The following is a 21,345-nucleotide window of genomic DNA, read 5'->3' on the forward strand; positions in this document are numbered from 1 at the left end:
TAAGTCATAGACTAGACTAAAAAATGAAGTCAGAAAATTTGGATATGATTTATAATGAAGGTTATAAAATTGGTGAGTTAATGGTTTGTATTTTGAAGAGAGAAGTTTAAAGAAATCTCAGCCAAGAACCCAAGTGCCACCGTACAGAGGGTAGGGCACTAGCCTTGAATGCAGCATACCAATGTTCAGTCCATGGCAACCTACATGGTCTCTTGAGCACCACCAGGAGTCAATTCCTGAGTGCAAAGTCAGGAGTAATACACACTGGGACAAACAAAACAAAACAAAAATGACCCCAACTGAGAATTTTCTAAGTGATCATAATATTAGTAGACAGAAATCAAATCCACATGGGGCCAGAGTGATAGCATAGCTGTAGGTTGTTTGCCTTGCATGCAGCCAACCCAGGATTGATCCCTGGTATCCCATAAGGCTCCTGAGCCTGCTAGGAGTGATTTATGAGTGCAGAGAAGAAAGTAACCCCTGATCACTTCTGGGAATGGTCCAAAACAAAATAAAAAACCACACACACAAGAAATCAAAATATAGACAGACCTGAGTGGGAATCTGAATAGAGTGACATTTGGCCAACTAATCCAGCCAGCAGGAATGAAATATAGGAGCTAAAAGTAACAATATCTGGGGCCGGAGAGATAGCATGGAGGTAAGGCGTTTGCCTTTTATGCAGGAGGTCATCGGTTCAAATCCCGGTGTCCCATATGGTCCCCCGTGCCTGCCAGGAGCAACTTCTGAGCCTGGAGCCAGGAATAACCCCTGAGCACTGCTGGGTGTGACCCAAAAACCACACACACAAAAAAAGTAACAATATCTGATATCTGTGGAACCATTCTACAACTACCATCTGTAAGTGTAAAAAATAAACAAATCTGTGATCCTTTTTATTATTCAGACACATCTAAGTATGTGTAAACTGAATTCTACTAAAGAAGTTAAGTCTAAAATTCTCTCAGATTAGAAGTTCTCTGAGTTCTCAGACTTGCCTACACTTCTCTGTTCAAGACCCTTAACTTGATTTACTAGCCAGGTTATCTTGAATACTTTCCTCTGTGTGTGCTCCCAGGCAAAGTATTTCTGTCTACTTTATTGAGATGTAATGGATATATAATATTGTACTGCGTCAGAACATAATGTTCTGATCTTGCAGAGCACTACAAAAAGTCTCCAGTTGTCAACTTTTTCATGAATGATATCTTTGAAGCATTCAACTCTATTATTAATTGTAGCCACCATACAGTATACTGAGCTCTACATTACAACCCCAGGACTTTTGGAGGGGTGTGTAATATGCTTTAAAAATAAAAAAGAGGTCTGGGCCAGAGAGATAGCACAGCGGTGTTTGCCTTGCAAGCAGCCGATCCAGGACCTAAGGTGGTTGGTTGGAATCCCAGTGTCCTATATGGTCCCCGTGCCTGCCAGGAGCTATTTCTGAGCAGATAGCCAGGAGTAACCCCTGAGCGCTGCTGGGTGTGGCCCAAAACAAACAAACAAACAAACAGAAGAGGTCATGTTGTTTGTAGCAAACAATATGAAGTGCATTTGTGTCTGCATGGAGGCAGGCTATGGTGCTGGGTGGGAAACTGCAGACACCAGTGAAGGGAAGGCCACATTGGTGATGGGATTGGTATCTGAACAAAGTCTAAAACAATTGTATTATGAAAACTTGGTAAATCACCGTGTTCTAATAAAAATGAGAAGAAACAAGAAGTCAAGGGCTAGAGTGATTGATTAGTACAACCATAGGGTGCTTGCCTTGCACATGGAAGACCCATGTGCAATCATGACATCCCATATAGTTCCTAGAGCCCACTAGGCGTGATTTCTAAGTACAATGCCAGCAGTAACCTCTGAGCACTGCCCAGTATGACCCCAAAACAAAAACAAACAAAAAAAAAGAAGTTCAAATATTTCAGCTTCTCCCAATGTCTGTGTACACTCCACCCCCCAACCACCACCATCCTGGGCCCAATGTTTTCTGAAGGTGACAGTGTATGATTGTGTCTCAGTGTAAGAAGGGTCTTTTCCAGTAGAGCTCAAGGTCAAGGGCTGCAGCGTTGACCCGAGGCAGAAGGGTTTGCTTGAGGGATGCAGGTGAGACTTTAGGGTGGAAATTGGGGTGCAAGGCGGTGCAGGAGGGGGTCCACTGTGGGGAGAACCGTTAACCCCGGCAGGTTGCAAGGTCTGGGGGACGGCGCTCTCGAGGCTGCGCAGCATTGGGAGCAGCCCGTTCCATTTCCCACCTGGACTAAGATGGTTCCGATGGGGTCATAACTTTCAGCCACCTGGGCCACGGCTTGCGATAGAGCTAAGGAGGCCTGGGACCCGGCGGGCAAACCCTCCGGGCGGGGCTTGCGCGTTCCCATGGCAACACGACGCCCGGCGCGGTCCACGCGGAAGGCGGAAGAGGGGCCAAGGGGCGGGGCCAGGCGGCGGCTTCCGGTCTCGGCGCGAGACTCTCGCGCGATTCCCCCCCGCGCGCGCCACGGTTCTTGGGACGGCCCGATGCGGAAGCGGCGCGTGAACGCAGCCGGCTCGGGAACACAGCGATGGCTGCGGGCGTGCCCTGCGCGCTCATTACCAGCTGCGCCTCCGCGTTCCCCGGGGATCGTCTGGTGCAACGTGAGTAGCGGGGTTCGCGGGCCGCTCCCGGGCCCCTCGAGTCTCCGTGGGAGGCCCCCGCAAGGCCACGGCTCTCTCTGGGCCTTGCACCCCGCACGGTGTCACCCCGCTGCATTGGCCCTAGTGCATCTGCTGCCCTTCCAGGCGTCGTGAACTGTCATCTGCAAAGCAAGGCCCATCTTCGACCACGGGAGCTCTTGAGGCTGCACCCTAAATCCCCCCAAATCCACTGCAGAGTCGTGCTTAGGGGAAGAAGAAGCAACAGCAGGGGTTGGGGACTGCTTTGGCTATTTGGGGCTGTGCTGCCCCCCCTGGGGTTTGGGGTTCTGCAGGCCCCAGCTCTGCATCCCCCCCATCTCCCTGCATGGCTCCCAACTCCAATGCAGGGCATGCCTGTGCGTCCAGGACCTTCCCAAACTCTCCCCTCCAGAGTTTTGAGTCTGTACCATGGGTGTCATTTGCCCTCCTTCTTTTGTTAGGTTGCCATTGCAAATCCAAGCCAATTCCAGACAGCTCTGAAATCTCACCTAGATATAAAATATTGTTGTCTTATAGTATGTAATCTTCATTTCATTTTCTTTCTTTCTTTCTTTCTTTCTTTCTTTCTTTCTTTCTTTCTTTCTTTCTTTCTTTCTTTTTTTTTTGGTGAAAGCTGAAGAATCAGCCCTGTTTTACAGATTCAGGAATTACTCCTGGTAATGCTCAGGGGACCACATGGAATGCTGAGGAGGGAACCCCCCCCCCCCCCCGTCCACTTGTGTGCAAGTCACAGTCAAGCTCCTATTTTGCTGTACTGTCTTCTCTAGCCCCAGTAACCTCATTTTAAAGTTGCAGTGGATGTTCCACTTGTGATGTACAGAATTCGTGTTGAGCACAGAAAGTTTACTGGTCCTTTGTTGCTTAAACTGCAAAACCAGATAGAACAATTATATGACAAGCAAAGCCATTTCTCATGTATGACGTGGATTTTTTTTGGATCTGTTCAGGTCCCCTAAACTTGCAGCAGGATCTTTTGTTTTGTTTCCATTTTTGAGGAGAGAGAAGGTGAGCAGCATTGGATCCTACCTGGCTATGCTCATGGCTTATTCTTGGTTCTTAGCTGAGGGATCACCTCTGGTTTGGGGTATTGAACAATGCTCAGCAGTGTGCAAGACAAATGCCTCACCCTCTGTCCTCTCTCTCCAGCAGGACAATAGGACTTGGAGGTCATTGACTAAGGAGAATATGATTATTTCAAAAATAGGTGCTGTACAAGTTAGACAAAAAATTAGAAAATTAGCAACAAAATGGGAATTAACTAGTATCTCCTAATTTGTATTAGTTTCTTTTTTAAAAAATAATTTCTTTAAGCACCATATTTGCAAACATATTTAGAGTATAACTGGGTTTCAGCCATAAAATGCGCATCCCCCTTTATAGCTGTTTGAGATATTATGAGTACTTATTCTTTACTGTGGTGGGGGGAGATTTGTGACGATTCTTGCTTAAGCAAGGTTGTTAGTCTGTTCTGGTAGGAGGACTCTAACTTTGATTGGCATCTGTATCTCCCTGTTCATTTTCTTCAAAGGCAGAAAGCATGGGCCACAAGATTCATTACAAAGGTCGTAGAGTTGTCACCACAGAGTGATGCATAAAGTATTCATACTTAATTTTTTTTTTTTTTTTTTTTTTTTTGGGCCACACTCGGCGATGCTCAGGGGTTCCTCCTGGCTGTCTGCCCAGAAATAGCTCCTGGCAGGCACGGGGGACCATATGGGACACCGGGATTTGAACCAACCACCTTTGATCCTGGATTGGCTGCTTGCAAGGCAAACGCTGCTGTGCTATCTCTCCAGGCCCCGTATTCATACTTTCAATAGCAATGTCATTTGTTACTAGCTGTGATACTGATATTTAAATTTTCTGTTGTTGTTTTGGGGTCATACCCTGTGATGCTCAGAGATTGATTGCTCCTGGCTCTGCACTTAGGAATCATTCTTGGCAGTGTTGAGGGGCCCATTGGGGTACCAAACCTGGGTTGACCACATGCAAGGTAAATGCCCTACCTGTTATACTGAGATTCCAGCCACTCTTTAATTGCTTTTTAATGACTAGTGAGAGAAGGCTTTAATTTTGGTCTTCATTGAAAGAAGGATGTTAAGTCATCAGCCAAAGAGAGAGGGAAAGATTAAATACAAATTCATTTTCTCCTCACATATGACATTTGATCAAAAGTTCTTAGCAGCTGGAAACCACATGTATTGAAGGTGGAGGTAGTATGGATAGCAGAAATGACAGCGGGCATTTTTACTACAGGAGTGAGAATTGTTGTGACTCAAAATAAGTGAAAGTTTACTTTAATGGAGCCTTCATAGATGAACTGTGATCCATATTACTACCCATTTTGTTTCACTTTTGGAGAAGAGAGTTGCAATGTGTTAAATTTTCAACAGATTCTCTAGATAATTGTTGATGCAGGAAATAATTATAAGGTGTTTGTTGTCCCAGTAAATGACATACTAATAATTGAGGGTGGAGAGTAGGAGGTGATACCCCAAAGGAAGAATTTTAGGCTAAGACAGAACCATTTGCACTGAGGGGAGATTATAATCATCCTGGAATATTCAGAGCATATCTAAACTTAGACCTTTATATCTGGTTCACTTACTGCCTTTTTGTTTGTTTGTTTGGCACAAAAGGTAAAAACATCTAGAAATGATGCAGTTAAATCATTAATTTAAACAAAGTGTTGCTTTTTTTACCCTGCAGAAACAATTTTTCAACAAATGATGACACTCAAACAAATCTGGTATGAAACCATTTTTTTAAAAGAAATGTTGAAGTATGAGAATAATAAGACTGGTAGGAATAGCCATTTGGACTCAAAGTTGTATTTATGTTGGCATCACTTTACAGGACACCAGTTTTAGCTCTTAGAATTATTTACCTGATGCCAGATTGGTCTAGACCAGTGATGGCTAACCTTTTTGAGCCCAAGTGCCCAAACTACCGCACAAAACCAAAGAACTTCCTTAAAGTGCCAGGCACGTCAATTAAACCTTAATAACAAGATTTTAGTATCTAAATATCTTTATACATTTTATAAATCTATTAATTGCGGACCTTCCCATGTGCCAGTTGCAAAGCCTCCACGTGCCGTAGATTCACCATTGCAGGCCTTAGACAAAGAGAGGACAGTTGAGACCTTTTAGAGCCTTTGCAATGTTTTAGGTATAGTCACAAAGAAGCTCCATAGGGTTTAATTTTGTGTATAGCCCTAAGTACTTTTACACAGAGATGGGAGAGATCAAAATTTTGCTTTGCTTGGATCAAAATTAGTGTGTTTAGAGCAGGAATATGTGTAATATTTTAGTAATGAATAGTCCTGTTAGGCTAACCTAGCAGAATTACTGTGTTGTCTCAAATCTGTTGTGGTTGGGCAAGAATTTTGTGGAGGAAAATATTTGTGAATTGAGCTGCTCTGCCCTTTTCCCAACCACCAGATTTTAAGCATACCAACTTTTCATTTGCCATACTTTTGCCAATGTCTTTACATGTGCTGTTGTGATCCTAAATCATCTAAAACATGAAGAGCCTCAGTTCACCTATCTCATTGCCTTCCACATACCAGCCTAATTGTAAACAACTATCTCGATGGGTAATTTATATCCCACAAAATTTACCTCTTCTGAGTATGGACCATTTCCGTTATCCCAAAAGGATGTCTATTTGTAGCCATTCATCTCATTGTCTCATTGTTCTATTTCAACATCTAGGCAGCCTTGCAAGGCCCTTTTTGACTTAATTGATTTTCCTACTCTGGACATTTTCTAGAATAGAAATCAGGTAATGGTGAGTTCTGGTGTCTTGGTTCTTTCCTGGAGTGCACATGGATGTTTTTGAGATGGGTCCATGTTGCGCATATATATATATATACACACACATATATATGCATATTCAATATGCAGAGGCCACAATTTGTTTATTCATTCATCAGTTGATAGGTATTTAAGTTGCTTCTACTTTGGGGCTATTATGAATAATGTTGCAGTGGATCTGCTATGAAATGATCTACTGGGGCTGGAGCAATAGCAGAGTATGTAGGGTGTTTGCTTTGCATGGGGCTGACCTGGGTTTGATCCCCAGCATCCTATATGCTCTCCCCAGCACTGCCAGGAATGACCCCTGAGCACAGAGCCAGGACTCACCTCTGAGCACCACAGTGCCCTCTCCCCTTCCCCTCCAGAAAAAGGACTGTAGTAGTTTAAGAACCTGCCATACTTTCTATTTTCTCCTTTACTCATTTTCATGGTCTCATCATTTATGTGTGAGAGTTCTGTTTTCTTTTACTTTTTTCTTTGGGGAGAGGGGGAGATACAGGGCTTACTCTTGGCTCTGTGCTCAGGGATCACTCTGAAGGGGACCAGGGATCCTAAGTCGTGTTGGGTTAATCCTGGTTTGGCTGTGTGAAAGGCAAGTGCCCTGTTCAGTTGCTCAGGTATGAGGATTCTGCTGTCTGCTCATTGTTGGCACACATGGTTTTATCTTTGTTATCTGGCGCATGGGAGATGGCAGCTCAGGTTATGTTTCTGTCACAACTTTATTGTGCACACATGGTTCATTTCTCTTCGGGTCAGAGAGACAGTGTAGTGGGGAAGGCACTCCTTTACACCCTGTATGAACGCCCTTTATCCTCAGCTCCTCATATGAATCCCTCAGGAGTAATCCCTGAGTACCACTGGGTATGGCCGAAGCCAAACACCAAATAGAAACAAAAAACTTTATAGTCACTTTTGGATTCTTATTAATAAGAAGTGTATATATTATGGTCACATTTTCCTCATCACAGTTTAGACTTTGCAGATACCTTCTCCCATTGATTTTCTTGCAACTATCGCTTGAAAGAGAAAAATGAAAGTGTCGATGAAACTCAGTTTATTGGTTTTTTTTCCCCTGATTCATGGATCATGTGTATCTAGTTGTGATTTTTCTCCTTCTTGAAGGGCTGCATTGATTATGGTGTATTGTGTGTAATAACAATGATGCTTTCCAGTGGATTGTTCTTATTAGTATTTGAATACAGAAACATTAGCTGGCAGAACACTGGTTCTGCTCTAGTGAAAATGAAGCTTAAAGTTTAAAAAAATGAAGCATTTTATTTCAACTTAGTCGCTGTTGGAAATGTCATCTCAAGATACGTTGTCCTTCTCTTGGAGTAAGTCACTACGTATTTGCTACAGGGACTGTTGTCATCTGAGTGGATATTAATATTTTTTGGTGTTACTCTCATGTTGATATGTTTATGAATAATTACCATCAGAATATAAAAATTACTTGATCTCATAACTCACATTTAGGCTTAAACATCCTTTCTCTGGGAAAGCCCCTAATTAGGTGCTATTTCCAAGCACATAAGATACATTTATAAATCAAAACAATGATTTTTATGGTGTGGATGACAAAAGAAGGAGCTGGTGAGAGAGAGTTCTAGGCTTACTGAACACCATCAGATATGCTTTCTGGGCCCTGGCATTCACAGGTTGGATTTGCCTAGCCAGTTGGAGAACCACCTGCACCCTAGCTCCCCTTAGCACTGTTTGGAAAATAAAAAACCTCTGGTTATAAGATAACAGATCCAGTTGAAGACGTTTGGCTGGGGTGAAAGGTTATGATGTTGAATTTTGAGAAAGACTGTAAATAGGTATACTTTTGTTTCCTGCTGACCACTGTCAGTTCTAAAGTTCTTCTGCTTTAACTTTTGGGGCCGTCTGCTCCCTCCTCCACCCTTTGGGTAAGTGACTGTGTATATGGTGTGTGTGTGTGTGTGTGTGTGTGTGTGTGTGAGAGAGAGAGAGAGAGAGAGAGAGAGAGAGAGAGAGAGAGAGAGAGAGAGAAAGAGAGAGAGAGAGAAAGAGAGAGAGAGAGAGAAAGAGAGAGAGAGAGAGAGAGAGAGAGAGAGAGAGAGAGAGAGAGAGAGAGAAGAGACAGACCGGTTTCACATGTTAGGATCTCCTTCAGAATCCTTGGTCTCTGCCTTCTGGATCCCAGTAGCATTTCTCTGCAAGTGACCATGTCACTGCATTGATGGTTGTTCGGGACGTTCCAGATCCTCCCTGACCATTAAAGAACCCTGGTATGAGCTGTTGGGGCTTCATTTTGAGTAAAGATTGTGATGGAATTCAAAGGACCTCCTTTGCAGGTGGGCCAGGCCACGAGCCTGTCTCCAGAACTGTTCATGAGAGGTTTGCCTCTACCAGAGCAGCTAGCTGCTGGCTGTGCTGTGGCCTGAAACCCCACTTCTCCAGCTTCTTCCCTCTGTGTGTGCATTTTGTCTCTCCCTGGGCTGTGAGGTCTCTCCGGGTGAGCAGAGACCGTGCAAGGCCCCTCCCCTCCAATTATTTCCTGATGAAACTTCGGTGACCAATTCCACAGGGCTGCTGGGAGAAATGAAACTTTAGGGAAGGCAGGACTGAATTGACTTTCCTTGGCTTCATCTTTTAAAACTTTCCCACTGCTATTCGAAAAAGCCCCAAAGCATGTTGAACACTGGCTGTGGAGTGAGCAGAGAGGCCTGTGTGAGGAGAAGGTAATTGTTGTACAAAAGCCAGGATTGCCGTACCATTGTCCCCAGCAATGGGCTGCTACTTGAGCTTTGTCTAGTTACTGTCCTCGAGAAACCAAGATATCAGAAGGCACCAGACATGATCAAAGGGACCATCCTGACGTGAGCCTATTTGAATATGGGACTTTGACACTATATAATCTTTGTTTTGTTGTTTGTATGCTTTATTTATTTATTGTGAACTTGGAGATTGCCCCACGAGCCTCACACATACAAGGCAGGGCTTATGGCACAACTGTTACTTTTAAACCTTTGCGGCTTCAGGGCTCCATAGCTAGAGCTCCAACTGGAGGCTCTGTCCTGGTCCTTGAGAAGTAACAGAGCCATCAGTGTTAGGAAGTGTTTGCAGGGCAGGAACAGTGCTTTGCCAGCTGTGAGAAACGCAGGTTCTGAACTTGTAACTGGTGGCAGCCTTGGGGAATGTGTTTATAACAGTTTCCTTCGCTTCTCCCCTCTGGCTAATGAAAATGGTGGCTTTCATATTTTTATCCCTTCAACTCACATTTTGCTCAATTTTTCTTTTGCATAATAGCCACTTTCTCCTTTAGCTGATGTCAGACTCTGCTGCCTTCTATAATTTTCTTAATTGCTTTCTCTTCCGTCTCAGTCTGTGCCTTCGCAATGGAAAATAGAATTGAGAAGGCAGATTTGGGGACGGGATTGGGGCCAGCAGCTTTGGGGAGCCGCTGTGTTTCTTACTGACTCTCCACAGCACCTCTCAAACCTCTGAGCCCCAGACCCTGAGAAGGAGCCAGGACAGGAGGGGAATGGGCTCAGACTCTGCTGTCCTGTCCATTGTGTGGCCTGATCTTAAAGAACTCGCATGACGACTTTGTGTTTCCATTTCAGGGGTGGGAATGTGTGGTAGAGGATTCTTATGGAGCCAACCCGTGTTTTAAAACTGAACTGCACTCTGCTGAGCTACCTTTTCTGGCCTACTCAGTGGTTAACACTGTTGTCCCTCAGGGAGGGAGAGGGTTGCTTCTGGGTTTCACAAGAAGACCCATGGGGACAGAGATTATAGTTGGTAGGGCACTTGTCTTGCTTGCATCTGGGGAGTTTGATCCCCAACATTCCCATAGAGTCCCCTAAGCACCGCCAGGAATAATTCATGAGAGCAGATCCAGGAATAAGTCCAGACGACTGGGTATGGACAAAAAATAAACAAACAAACCAAAAGAGTCAGAAGAATCGCTCACTTGTGGGCTAGGAGGGCATGATGTGTGGCTAGGAGGCTGTTTCAGTTCTGTGAGAAAGAAAGTAGCCACCACCTGCTCAGAAGCACTGATTTCTTGGAGGCAGCACCTCTCATTCCCTACTGGAATTGAGATAAAACATAGGCAGGTGGCTCCGGAGTGACACCTGAGCACAGAACTGGGTGCAGCTTTGAGCACTGCTGAGTGTGCATCGTCCCAGAAAAAAATAACTTGTGGTTTTTGGGCTACACTCGGCAGCTCTCAGGGGTTACTCCTGATTCCTTTGCTCAGAAATCTTAATCTTGGCAGGTTTGGGGGACCACATGGGATGCTGGAGATTGAACCCAGGTCCATCCTGGATCAGCAGCTTGCAAGGCAAATGCCCTGTCGCTGTGCTATCTCTCTGACCCCCAGAAAAAAAAAACTTTAAGACAACTTTTTTTTCTACCCAGAAGGTCATGATTAATTCAGTGTCTTTATTTTACTGTTATCAAAGCTTCCTAGTTTCTACTACTTACTGGAGGTGAGAACACTCTAGAACATCATTGTACTTTATTTAAAATGCACTTCCTTTTTTTATGTTGTTTGTTTTCATTTTTAGTCTACACCTGGTGATGCTCAGGTATTACTTCTCGCTCTGCACTCAGGAATCATTCCTGGTGGTGCTTAGCGAACCATATGGGATGCGAGGGATTGAACCTGGGTCTGCAAGGCAAGTGTCTTCATTACACTTTCTGGCCCCAGGACTTCACGTGAGTGAGTGAGTGAGTGTGTGTGTGTGTGTGTGTGTGTGTGTGTGTGTGTGTGTGTGTGTGTGTGTGTGTGTGTATTTGGTGGGGGCTAGTGTGAAGGACTCTAGTGTATATGAGAGAAGAAAAAGAAAGAGAGGGAGAGAAAGTGGGACAACGGAAGGAACAAGAAAAGTCAGACCGATAGACAAGGGCCTCTTGCTGATTCTGAGCCATATAAAGTTTGCTGCTTCCCTTCACTTGTTATTTGCCAAATCTGTGTTTCCTCTGAGGGCAGGCACATTAAGCTAGATCAGGAGTAGTGTGCAAGGTCAGGTGAGAAGAGTTGAAGTTGTATCATTGAGCTGAAATAGCTTCCTTGGTATATGGTTTTTCTTTGGCCTTTTGCATCTTCTCAATATGCCCTGTGGAGTCATAGGAGAAATGAATTCACCAACAGAGTTAGAAAGCAATAGGAGTAGCTGGAAAACTGTTAGCTACCTGAGAAATAGTATAGCAGGTAGAGCACTTGTTTGCACACAGCTAACTGGGGTTTGGTCCAGCTCTCACTGTGCTTTGTTTTGAATGTGGCCACAAAACAAGTTTCTCAACTGGAAAGTGACTTAGACCTGTATTTCAAACTGTGGTAAAGGTTTGTATGCTTCCTTTTCCTGCTGGGACTGGGTTGACATTAAACTTGCCATCTAAAAACACAACCCATGAAGGATGTTCCTGTGATCCCTGGCAAGTGCCTTTTATCTCTCTCTGAACCAATGGATCAGAGCTCCACCAGGTGGCTGCCAGCACCAGGAGTGAGGGATGCTGCTCTGGATTTTATATTTGCATTATTTTGGTGCTATCAAAGTTCACTTGGGTGAAGAACCATGAAAGAAAAAAAAAAAACAAAACAGGAAAACTGTTATGTGTTTTTTTTTTTCTAGAAATCTGCCTGGCTTCCACTGTCATGTAGCTCATTCTTTTTTTTTTTAATATTTTTATTTATTTAAACATCTTGATTACAAATGATTGTGATTAGGTTTCAGTCATGTAAAGAACACCCCCCATCTCCAGCGCAACATTCCCACCACCAATGTCCCAAATCTCCTTCCATCCCAATCCCCCCACCTGTACTCTAGACAGGTTTTCCAGTTCCCTCATTCATTCTTTTTTTTAATATATATATATATTTTTTTTTGCGTACTATCAATGGATTTTTTTTTAAATTTATTTAAACACCTTAATTACATACATGATTGTGTTTGGGTTTCAGTCATGTAAAGAACACTTTTTAAGTAACACGATCATATTTGGGTTACAGTCATAACCAAAACACCCCCCCTTCACCAGTGTAGAATTACCCCCTTCCCATCCCTCGCCTGTATTCAAGACAGGCATTCTACTACATTTGTTTTTAAGTTCAGTAAGTTGTATTTTTTTTCCTTAAAGAATAAAAGTAAAAAAAAGTAAAGGTGTGATAGTAGGAAGAGCCGTTGTTTGCATAGGTCCAAAAAAATCAAGTAGCTCATTCTTGACATGCAAATCTTGGAACCCAGAAGTGGTTCTTGGATCTTAGGCAATGCTGCAGGGCTGGTAGATTCTGGTGCCTTCTTTGACATGACATTTAAGAAAGAACCGAAGGTGCTCTTAGCCCATGTTGCTGTCACTTGTGTTCTGTGGACTCTTGCTTATGGTCTCGTGACCATGGAGCAGAGCTGGTGACCTGATTCTGCAGCCATCCTGCCTGGTTCCTGCGAGGGAAGAGGTTTGTATTTTGGCCGGCCTCCCAGTAGTCTTTGCCAGGTACACAATTATGTGAGTGATTTTTGTTTGAAATTGGAGAAAAATTAATTGTTGAACCCAAGTTACAAAGATGGGGGGAGAACGCTGTGTTGGTATCACCTTGTCTATTTTTCCCTTTCCCGTTGCTGATCTCTGTTCTTGTTGCCGTGGTGGTCATTGCAGTGCCAGGGATTGCACACATGTGGTGGTGGGGCTCAGGGCTCACACATTTGACTGCGGCATGTGCACACACTTTGGTGTGGTGTGACAGATTATGCTGTTGGCCAATGTCAAGGATCAGATGTTGACCCTCATACTTGCTGGGCAGGCGTTACATCTCCAGGTCCCCCTTTTTCACGTTAAAAATAAGTTCAGGGAACTTGAACAGTAGCATAGTAGTAGGGAGTTGGCCTTGCATGGGGCTGACCCAGCTTCAATTCCCGGCATCCCATATGGTTCCCCAAGACTACCAGGAGTAATTTTTAAACGTAGAGCCAGTAGTAACCCCTGAATACCAACATTGAACTTTGTGTGGCCAGAAAACCCCAAAAAAAGAAAACAACATTTAAGCTTAGGTATAATGAGTAGATGAAAAGAGGAGGTATACTTTCTATGACTGAAATCCAACTATAAACATGTTTATAACAATGGTGCTTAAATAAGGACATTAAAACAAAGTAGAATGACTAGTTCTTCCCTCACCGTAGAAGAGGGCACGGGTGTGATAGTAAAGCCCACTTATAGCCTTCCTTGAATTTATCTGATCGAATATAAAATGCCAAAGGGCCAGGGAATGTAGTCCAGTGGAGAGATGGCAACTTTTTCAAACTAGAATCTTCAGTTAATGTGAAATACAATGAATGAGTATAGTGTCCCAAACTCACCAGTTTCAGCTTAACGTATTAAACTTCATTGCAGATGGTTCATTTTATTAACCAGTCTTTAGAACAAAGGAGACCCGAGGGCCCAGGAGAGAATTCATAAAAGCTTTGCATGTGGGAGGTTCACTTTTAGATGCGTCAAGAAAAAGAAAAAGAAATAAAAGTATATTTGAGTCCTGTAAATTGAGCACACTCTTTAGGTAGTACCATGAATAAAATACACATAAAATACGAACATTGAGAGGTGACGTTCATTTTCTTAAAAATATTTCCCAGGTTTAGGAAGAGAAACAAATAGCTTCTTTCTGCGTGTTGTAAATATCTTAATATGGTCCCCCAAGCCAGGAGCGAATTCTGAGTGCAGAGCCAGGAGTAACCCCGAGCGTCAATGGGTGTGGACCCCCCAAAAAAACAAAACAAAACAAATTAACCATTTGAAAATCGAAGTACAAAGTGGAAATGTTTTAAGAGCTCTGGGTGACAGGCTGGTTTGTCCTCCTGTATTCTAGACAGGATTTATTTTATTTCATTTATTTTATGACCACACCTGGCAGCTCTGGGAATTGAGCCCCAGACCTCCTGCACGCAAAGCACTCAGCTCCATGAACCATCTCCCTGGTCCTGTTATCTTGTATTCTAAACACTGATCAATAAAATTTGTAATGCGTCTAAGCATTCTAAATGGTAACTGGTGAGTTGGTAACATTTTTACTTATTTTATTTCATGTTATTTGAGACACTGATTTGAGATCTATAGCTCAGAATTTCTGGCAATTTTTATCTGTGGGACTATTTGAAGATGGCACCGCTTGTGGGGATGGTAGAAAAGAGCTCACCACTAGTGATCTGTTTTATTCTCTGTGCTTCTAGATATAATAGATTTTTTTTTTTAAAGTATCCATTAATAAAGACTGGTTCTATGGGTGGATCAGTCTTATCTTCAAGAAAATCTGGTCATGGACTTTTTGCAGCCACACATCCTGTCACCTGCTTGATGTTGGAAAAAAATTTTTTTTTTTTTTTTGGTTTTTGGGCCACACCCAGCGATGCTCAGGAGTTACTCCTGGTTGTCTGCTCAGAAATAGCTCCTGGCAGGCACGGGGGACCAGATGGGACACCGGGATTCGAACCAACCACCTTTGGTCCTGGATCGGCTGCTTGCAAGGCAAACACGCTGTGCTATCTCTCCGGGCCCTTGATGTTGGAATATTAACTCTGATTTCTTATCTAGACTTAGAAATCTAATCTTTTATTAGATTTCTTACATGAAAACAGAATTTGTAACTTTCTGTTCTTCCTGCTTCCTTCTCTCACCCCAAATTTGTCATAATGCTTCTGAAGGGATATTGTACCTAGCTGCTGCTCTCGAATTGATGGGTACTTCCTAAAAGATGATGCGTTCATTAGAAAATTAAGTAAAGAGGCTTTTTAGGGAAATATGGTAAACTCATATTTTAAAATATTGGCACATGCCTATTACTGTAATTGAAAAGTAATAATTCTGGCTTTGATTTAAAAAATCAGTTAGATGTTAAATAAGTTATACGTTAAAGATGAAGTCTGGAATTAATTTTATTATTTGGGGGGCCTCCTGACCCCCAAGCTCTCTGCAGTATGTGGCAATTAGGCTAGGGTTCAGTATCTGAGTTTCAGAACTTAGATGCCTGTACATTGTGGCATTGGGGCCCTTCGGGACCACAGGACTGTGGTTAGGAGCTGCCAGGTGATAGATACCCAGCCATGCTTTGAGGAGGGGAGCTGTGCTTCTGGGAACCGAAGCAGGTTCCAGGTGACTAAAACTGTTCTGCTGTTACTCCAGTCCTTACATATATTTTAAATTTCTTATTTTTATTACTTCCCCTTTCCTTTGTTGCTTTGCTGTGACAACCGGGGTGTTTGTGTACTTTGGCTGTACTGCTTGCTGGGGACACCCTCCATCAGGTGTGGTGCTCACAACAGTCTGGTTGAGTACTCCCCAGGGGGTGCTATATTACTTCTACACAGGCTCACAATTTTAACTGTGGTACTTGCAGACATTTTGTTGGCGTACTTTGTTGTTGCCCAGAGGTCCCAGAAAGCAAAACAATCAGGACCATGCATGGTGCATGTGGTGACACTGGGGGTCAAATTCAAGGCCTCACATCTGCAAAGCAAGTACTTTTTTTGCTATTGAGCGAACCTTTGGACCCAGTCTTTCTTAAAACAGAAATTTTATTTTCTGCAGTTCTTTCTAATAACCACGTGATAAAATACTTTCCAATGAAAAGAAAGAATGTGCACAGAAACTTTTTAATTTTATTCCTTATATCCCTGGCAGTCAGTCTTTTGAAAGAAGTAATTTCCCATATCTTTCTGTTGAGCAAAAACTGTTCAGTGTTTCAAATACATAATCTTAGCTCTAAAATTTGAAATGACTGCTAGCTTTTAGTCTGTTAATTGTGAATTTGGGGAATATTTTATGTTTATCTTAGTATGTAATATTCTCTTTTTTAAAAAAAAAAAAAAAAAGGTGGGATGATTTGTGGCCACACCAGGCAGTACTCAGGCCTTAAACCTGGCTCAATTCTATAGAATCACACCTGGGATGTCTCAGGGGACCGTATATGGTGCCAGGTATTCAAAATGGGCTCGAAAGAAAGCACTTTTAATCTCTATGCTATCTCTTCAGTCCCTTTATAGCAGCTGGTTAGTGGCATGTCATTTTACATTTCTAACTACTTTTCCACACTGTTTGAGATGGACATTGTGGGTATAAATATGAAAAATGGGTGTTTGGTTAAAATAATTATTAATATTTCTGCCAGTTCTAAATATTATGACATTACGGAAGCAAAATGCTTCCATGATTTAATGACCACATTAAATCTAGTTATAGTCATGATGCATAGAGTTTCTGAAAGATATTGTTATATCCTAAATAATTTACTTTGCATGGTTATTAGATATTTAAAATTTGCCAGGAGTGTCTTTTCAAGTAAGAGGAAATGAAATTTGGGTAATTTTTTTATTATCAATTTTTTTGTTTGTTTTTGGGCCACACCAGTGGTGCTCAGAAGTTATTATTGGCTTTGTGTACAGTATGCAGAAATCGCTCCTAGCAGGGACCTTATGGGATGCTGGGGATTGAACCCGGATCCGTCGCAGGTCATCTGTGTGCAAGGTAAACACCCTACAGCTGTGTTATCGTTCCGGCCCCAATCATTATCAATTCTTTCATTTTACTGGTTGAATTAATACATGCTTCTAATAATAATATGCTTCTAGCCCAAGAAATATGGATTAAAAGCTTATTTATCTGTAATATAAATAAATAAATCTTATTTATCCTTAATGTCTTCTTAGCATGCAAAAGGTAAGAAGTAGTAATAAACTATTGAAGGTTGTTAAACTCTTCCATTTTCTATGAAGCAATAAAAGTGGCTATCTTGAAAAACATCCATCCAAAAGGAGTATGCACACTGCTATTTATTACAGCTCTCAGTACAATAGCTAAGACTTGGAATCAATCTAGATGTCTAGCATGAAGATGTTGTGTGTGTATATATACACACACACACACATACACACACACAGTGAAATACTTAATAGCTATAAGAAATGACACAATTATGCAGTTTGCTGCAACATGAATGGAACTGGAAGATATTATGTAAAATAAGGTCAGCCAGAAGAAGAAGGATATATACAGAATGGTATCACTTATACGTGGTCTTCAGAATAACTACATGAAGAAATGCAAAGGTTTAACATGGGAGTTATCTTGAACACTCTTGGCCCAAAATATAGCAAGGAGAAGGAAAGAAATTGAGTAGAGAAGAAACACAAATCTGAAAGGATGAGGGCTAGGGCCCAGGATTCTCAGGTGCATTGATGATGTTACCAAAGGACAGAACTAAATATCCAAGCCAAAGTCAACGACACTGGAATCAAGAGACCCAAACTTTAACAATCTAAACTTAAAATGGACCTGTTATGCTGGCAGGCTGGGGGAATGGGTGGTAGCATAGGATGCACTACAGGAATATTGATGGAGAGAGGTTGACACTGGTGGTGGGATTAGCCCTGAATGATTTTATGTCTGAAACTCAACTATGAAGAATATTGTAAATCACAGTGGTTTTAATAAAATTAAAAAAGCAGTTGTCTTGTTTCTTATTTATTTTCTCCTTTCTGGGTATCTGGTTAAATAACATTTTTATTCTCTAGTCTCAATCGTTTTTGTGTTTTAAAAGTGCATATTTTGCTCTAATAACAGTATGGCCCTAAGGAACATCATTATAGCACTTTAAGAATCTAGGTGGCATAAAACCCTTTGAAACCCAGCCAGAGTACCATATTACTGCTCTGTTTTCTCATTGAGAATGACCATATGGGATTTTTCACCATTAGTTTTACTGGTTCTCTGGTGATGCTGTATCATTTACTTAGATATCCTTGGGATCGAAGATCTTGTGGTAGAATCAACTGCTGACGATGCTGTGAGATTTTACCCTTGGACCATTGATAATAAATACTATTCGGCAGACATCAATCTGTGTGTGGTGCCCAACAAGTTTCTCGTCACTGCAGAAATTGCTAAGACTGTTCAAGCCTTTGTTGTCTACTTTGATAGCACACAAGTAAGGTTTGGTTTTGCCCACCACCTCTGCATATTTTGTGAATTCTCTTAAGAGTATCTCTTTTTCTGTTGTTTATGCATTTTCTTTTTCTCTAGAAATCTGGTCTTGATAGTGTCTCCTCATGGCTCCCACTAGCAGAAGCATGGTTACCTGAGGTCATGATATTGGTCTGTGATCGAGTGTGTGAAAATGGTAAGGTACTTGGATGGACTGGTGGTTGGTACATATGTTCGCTCTCCTTGATAAATATTTATATTTGTTTCTTCTTAGAGCAGTATCCTTAGTATACCTATATCAAAAATATTTTCATTATTTTCCCTTTTGAACGTTCAAGATTTACATTACTTTTGTTTGTTTGTTTTTATTTTTGAGCCACACCCAGATTCAGTCAGGCATTACTACTGGCTTTGCACTCAGAAATTGCTCCTGCCAGGCTTGGGGGACAACCATATGGGATGCAGGATCAGAACTGGGTCTGTCCTGGGTAGGCCCCTTGCAAGGCAAACACCTTACTGCTATGCTGTCTCTCTGGCCTACATTACTTTTTCTTTTTTAAAAAGGAGGCCAAACACTTTGAACTTGAAATTTTTTTTTTGGTACTGGGGAGTATATGAAAACATTTGGGTGGGAAAGGGCAGTTAGGGGCCACACTTAGTTATGCTCTAGTACAAGAATTACTCCTGTCAGTGATCAAGGGACCATGTATAGTGCCAGGTTATCGAACTGGGATCAATTTGTGCAAAACAAGCACCTAGCCCCTCCCATAGCCTCCCCTCCCCCTCCTATCTCTGGTTCTGCAAACTTTTCTTTACCTGATGGGTCATTTAAGGTGCCTTTAGAATGTTATTGACAATTAAGATATATAGATAATATTGTAGGTGATGTTTATGTATTCTTACTTATGAAAATTCTTTTGCCTATTATTTTAGGTGTGACTCGACAGAAAGCTCAAGAATGGTGTATCAAACATAGCTTTGAATTGGTGGAACTTAGTCCGGAAGAATTGCCTGAGGAGGATGGTAAGTGTTCATATGTCACGGGTAAACATGGCATTTGGATTCAAATACAAGAGATTATTCAGGGTAGAAGAATCAGAGTGAATTATGAATCCGCTGTGTTCATCCCCCAGCTGAAAGCACATATTCAAAGTTCATTTATGTGGTCTTCTTTTCAATCTTTTTTAATCTCTGTAATTGGATAACCTATGTGTTTGGAAATTTCGAAATTTTCCTTACTTTTCTTATTGAAAAGATTCCTGGTTTAAAATTTACTAATTTTCCTATCTCTTTTCTTTCTCTGGTGCATAAAGATAACTGCCTTCATTCCTTATATTCCATTGCCTTATATTCCTTCCTCGAATGTGCAGGAACCTGAGGGGCACTTCAGGTTTATTCATGTGTCTCTTTTTGTTGGTGGTGTTTATTGTTTGTTTGGTTTTTTGGCCATATCTGATGATGCTCAGGGGTAATTACTGGCTCAGTAGTTAGGATCACTTGTCTTGGGGCTCAGGGAACAATATGGGATACCAAAGATTGAACCTGGATCGATTGCATGCAAGGAAAGTGGCTTGTCTGACCTACTACCTCTCCAGTTCTTGGATGTCTTTTTTTTTTTTTGACATTTGAAATAAAACGGACCCAGAGTGCCCCATCCCTTGGGTAGCTGCCTTGAACTGCTTTCTCCAGTACTTTGGGGCCTTTTCTTCTGCTCTCTCCACTCCTCTTCCTATGTGCTCTTCTTCCATTTTGAAAGCTACCCAAATCAAGTGGTAAGAGATAAGTCACTTCTACAAAGAACTGCATTTCTAGGTGGAATGTTAAGAGTTACAAAGGAAAAGATTAGAGCTGTGGGATTTCAGAGATCGGTAAGAGTTTCTCTGTTTGGAATGTTAAGCTTTAGCCCTGTGAACTCACATGTTAGCTACTCTGGGGAGAAGAAATGGAAAAGCCTTTGGTCTTAGAATTACAGAGTTGGTAGGGAGGAGGCCTTGAAAAGGTGCCATTTGCTCCAAAACAGTAGTCTATTTTGTTTGTTCTGCTTTGGGGCCTCTCCCCCAGTGGTGCCCTGGAGCTAATCCTGGCTTGGCTCAATACTTAGGGGTTACATCTAGATGTTCCTTTGGGACTGTGTGATGCTGGGGATATAACCTGTTCCTTTGTTTATAAACCCTGCTTTGGCCCTGTGAGCTCTTTACAGCCCCACCCTCACTAAAATGATCCTGGAAACAGGGGCAGTCAGTGTGAATTTAGGTATATGGAAGTAATCATTACAGAAAACATATTTTTTTATGAAACTTTTTTTTAATAATTAAATAACTTTTCACATTCTGGCTTTTTTTGGGGGGGTGGAGTGGGGAGTGGGCTCCCAAGCAGTGCTGTGGAGGTCCAAGCCCCTCTGATGAGCTCAGCCATCTGGGTCAGTGCTTCAGTACAAGGGTCCAAGGATTGTCCTGCAGAGCCCTGTAGCACTGAGATATCTGGGCCACTCTGGAAGTGCTGGGGAAACTTCAGGGCGACACCTGGCAGTGTTGGGGGGACCTTGCCTGGAACAGAGCCTAAGTCCAGGGCATGCTGGGCATGCATCCTATAATTGCTTATACTATCTCCTGGCCCCTTATATTCTGGCTCTTTAATTTCTTTTCAAAAATGCTGTTACAAGGAATAAAGCCATGCCAGAGAAGACTAAAAAGAAAAGGATGTTGATTTTTCTCCCTGTACATTGAAAGAACTATCAGACATTGAACATTAACCAGTAGAAGGAATTTCTCGCTGTCTGTCTCTCTGTGTCTCTCTCTTTGTCTCTCTTTCTCAGTACTTTTTTTTTTTGTTTTTGGTTTTGGTTTTTGGGTCACACCCGGCAGTGCTCAGGGGTTACTTCTGGCTGTCTGCTCAGAAACAGCTCCTG

The 21,345-nt window shown here is 42.2% G+C and overlaps 1 protein-coding gene across 2 annotated transcripts in view; it reads left to right on the forward strand.

Annotated features, from left to right (window-relative positions):
- The first annotated feature begins 2,528 nt into the window (after nucleotides 1–2,528).
- The window catches only part of AAGAB (alpha and gamma adaptin binding protein), a 47,062-nt gene continuing 28,245 nt past the window's right edge, over nucleotides 2,529–21,345 (forward strand). For both annotated transcript variants that reach the window (XM_049778284.1, XM_049778294.1), the window contains exons 1-4: nucleotides 2,529–2,637; nucleotides 18,251–18,441; nucleotides 18,537–18,633; nucleotides 19,371–19,460. In XM_049778284.1, coding sequence (XP_049634241.1) covers nucleotides 2,565–2,637; nucleotides 18,251–18,441; nucleotides 18,537–18,633; nucleotides 19,371–19,460 — 451 coding nt within the window. In that variant the 5' untranslated portion in view covers nucleotides 2,529–2,564. The remainder of the gene's footprint in view (nucleotides 2,638–18,250; nucleotides 18,442–18,536; nucleotides 18,634–19,370; nucleotides 19,461–21,345) is intronic.

Source organism: Suncus etruscus, chromosome 1, assembly GCF_024139225.1.
Source record: "Suncus etruscus isolate mSunEtr1 chromosome 1, mSunEtr1.pri.cur, whole genome shotgun sequence".
Lineage (NCBI taxonomy): Eukaryota > Metazoa > Chordata > Mammalia > Eulipotyphla > Soricidae > Suncus > Suncus etruscus.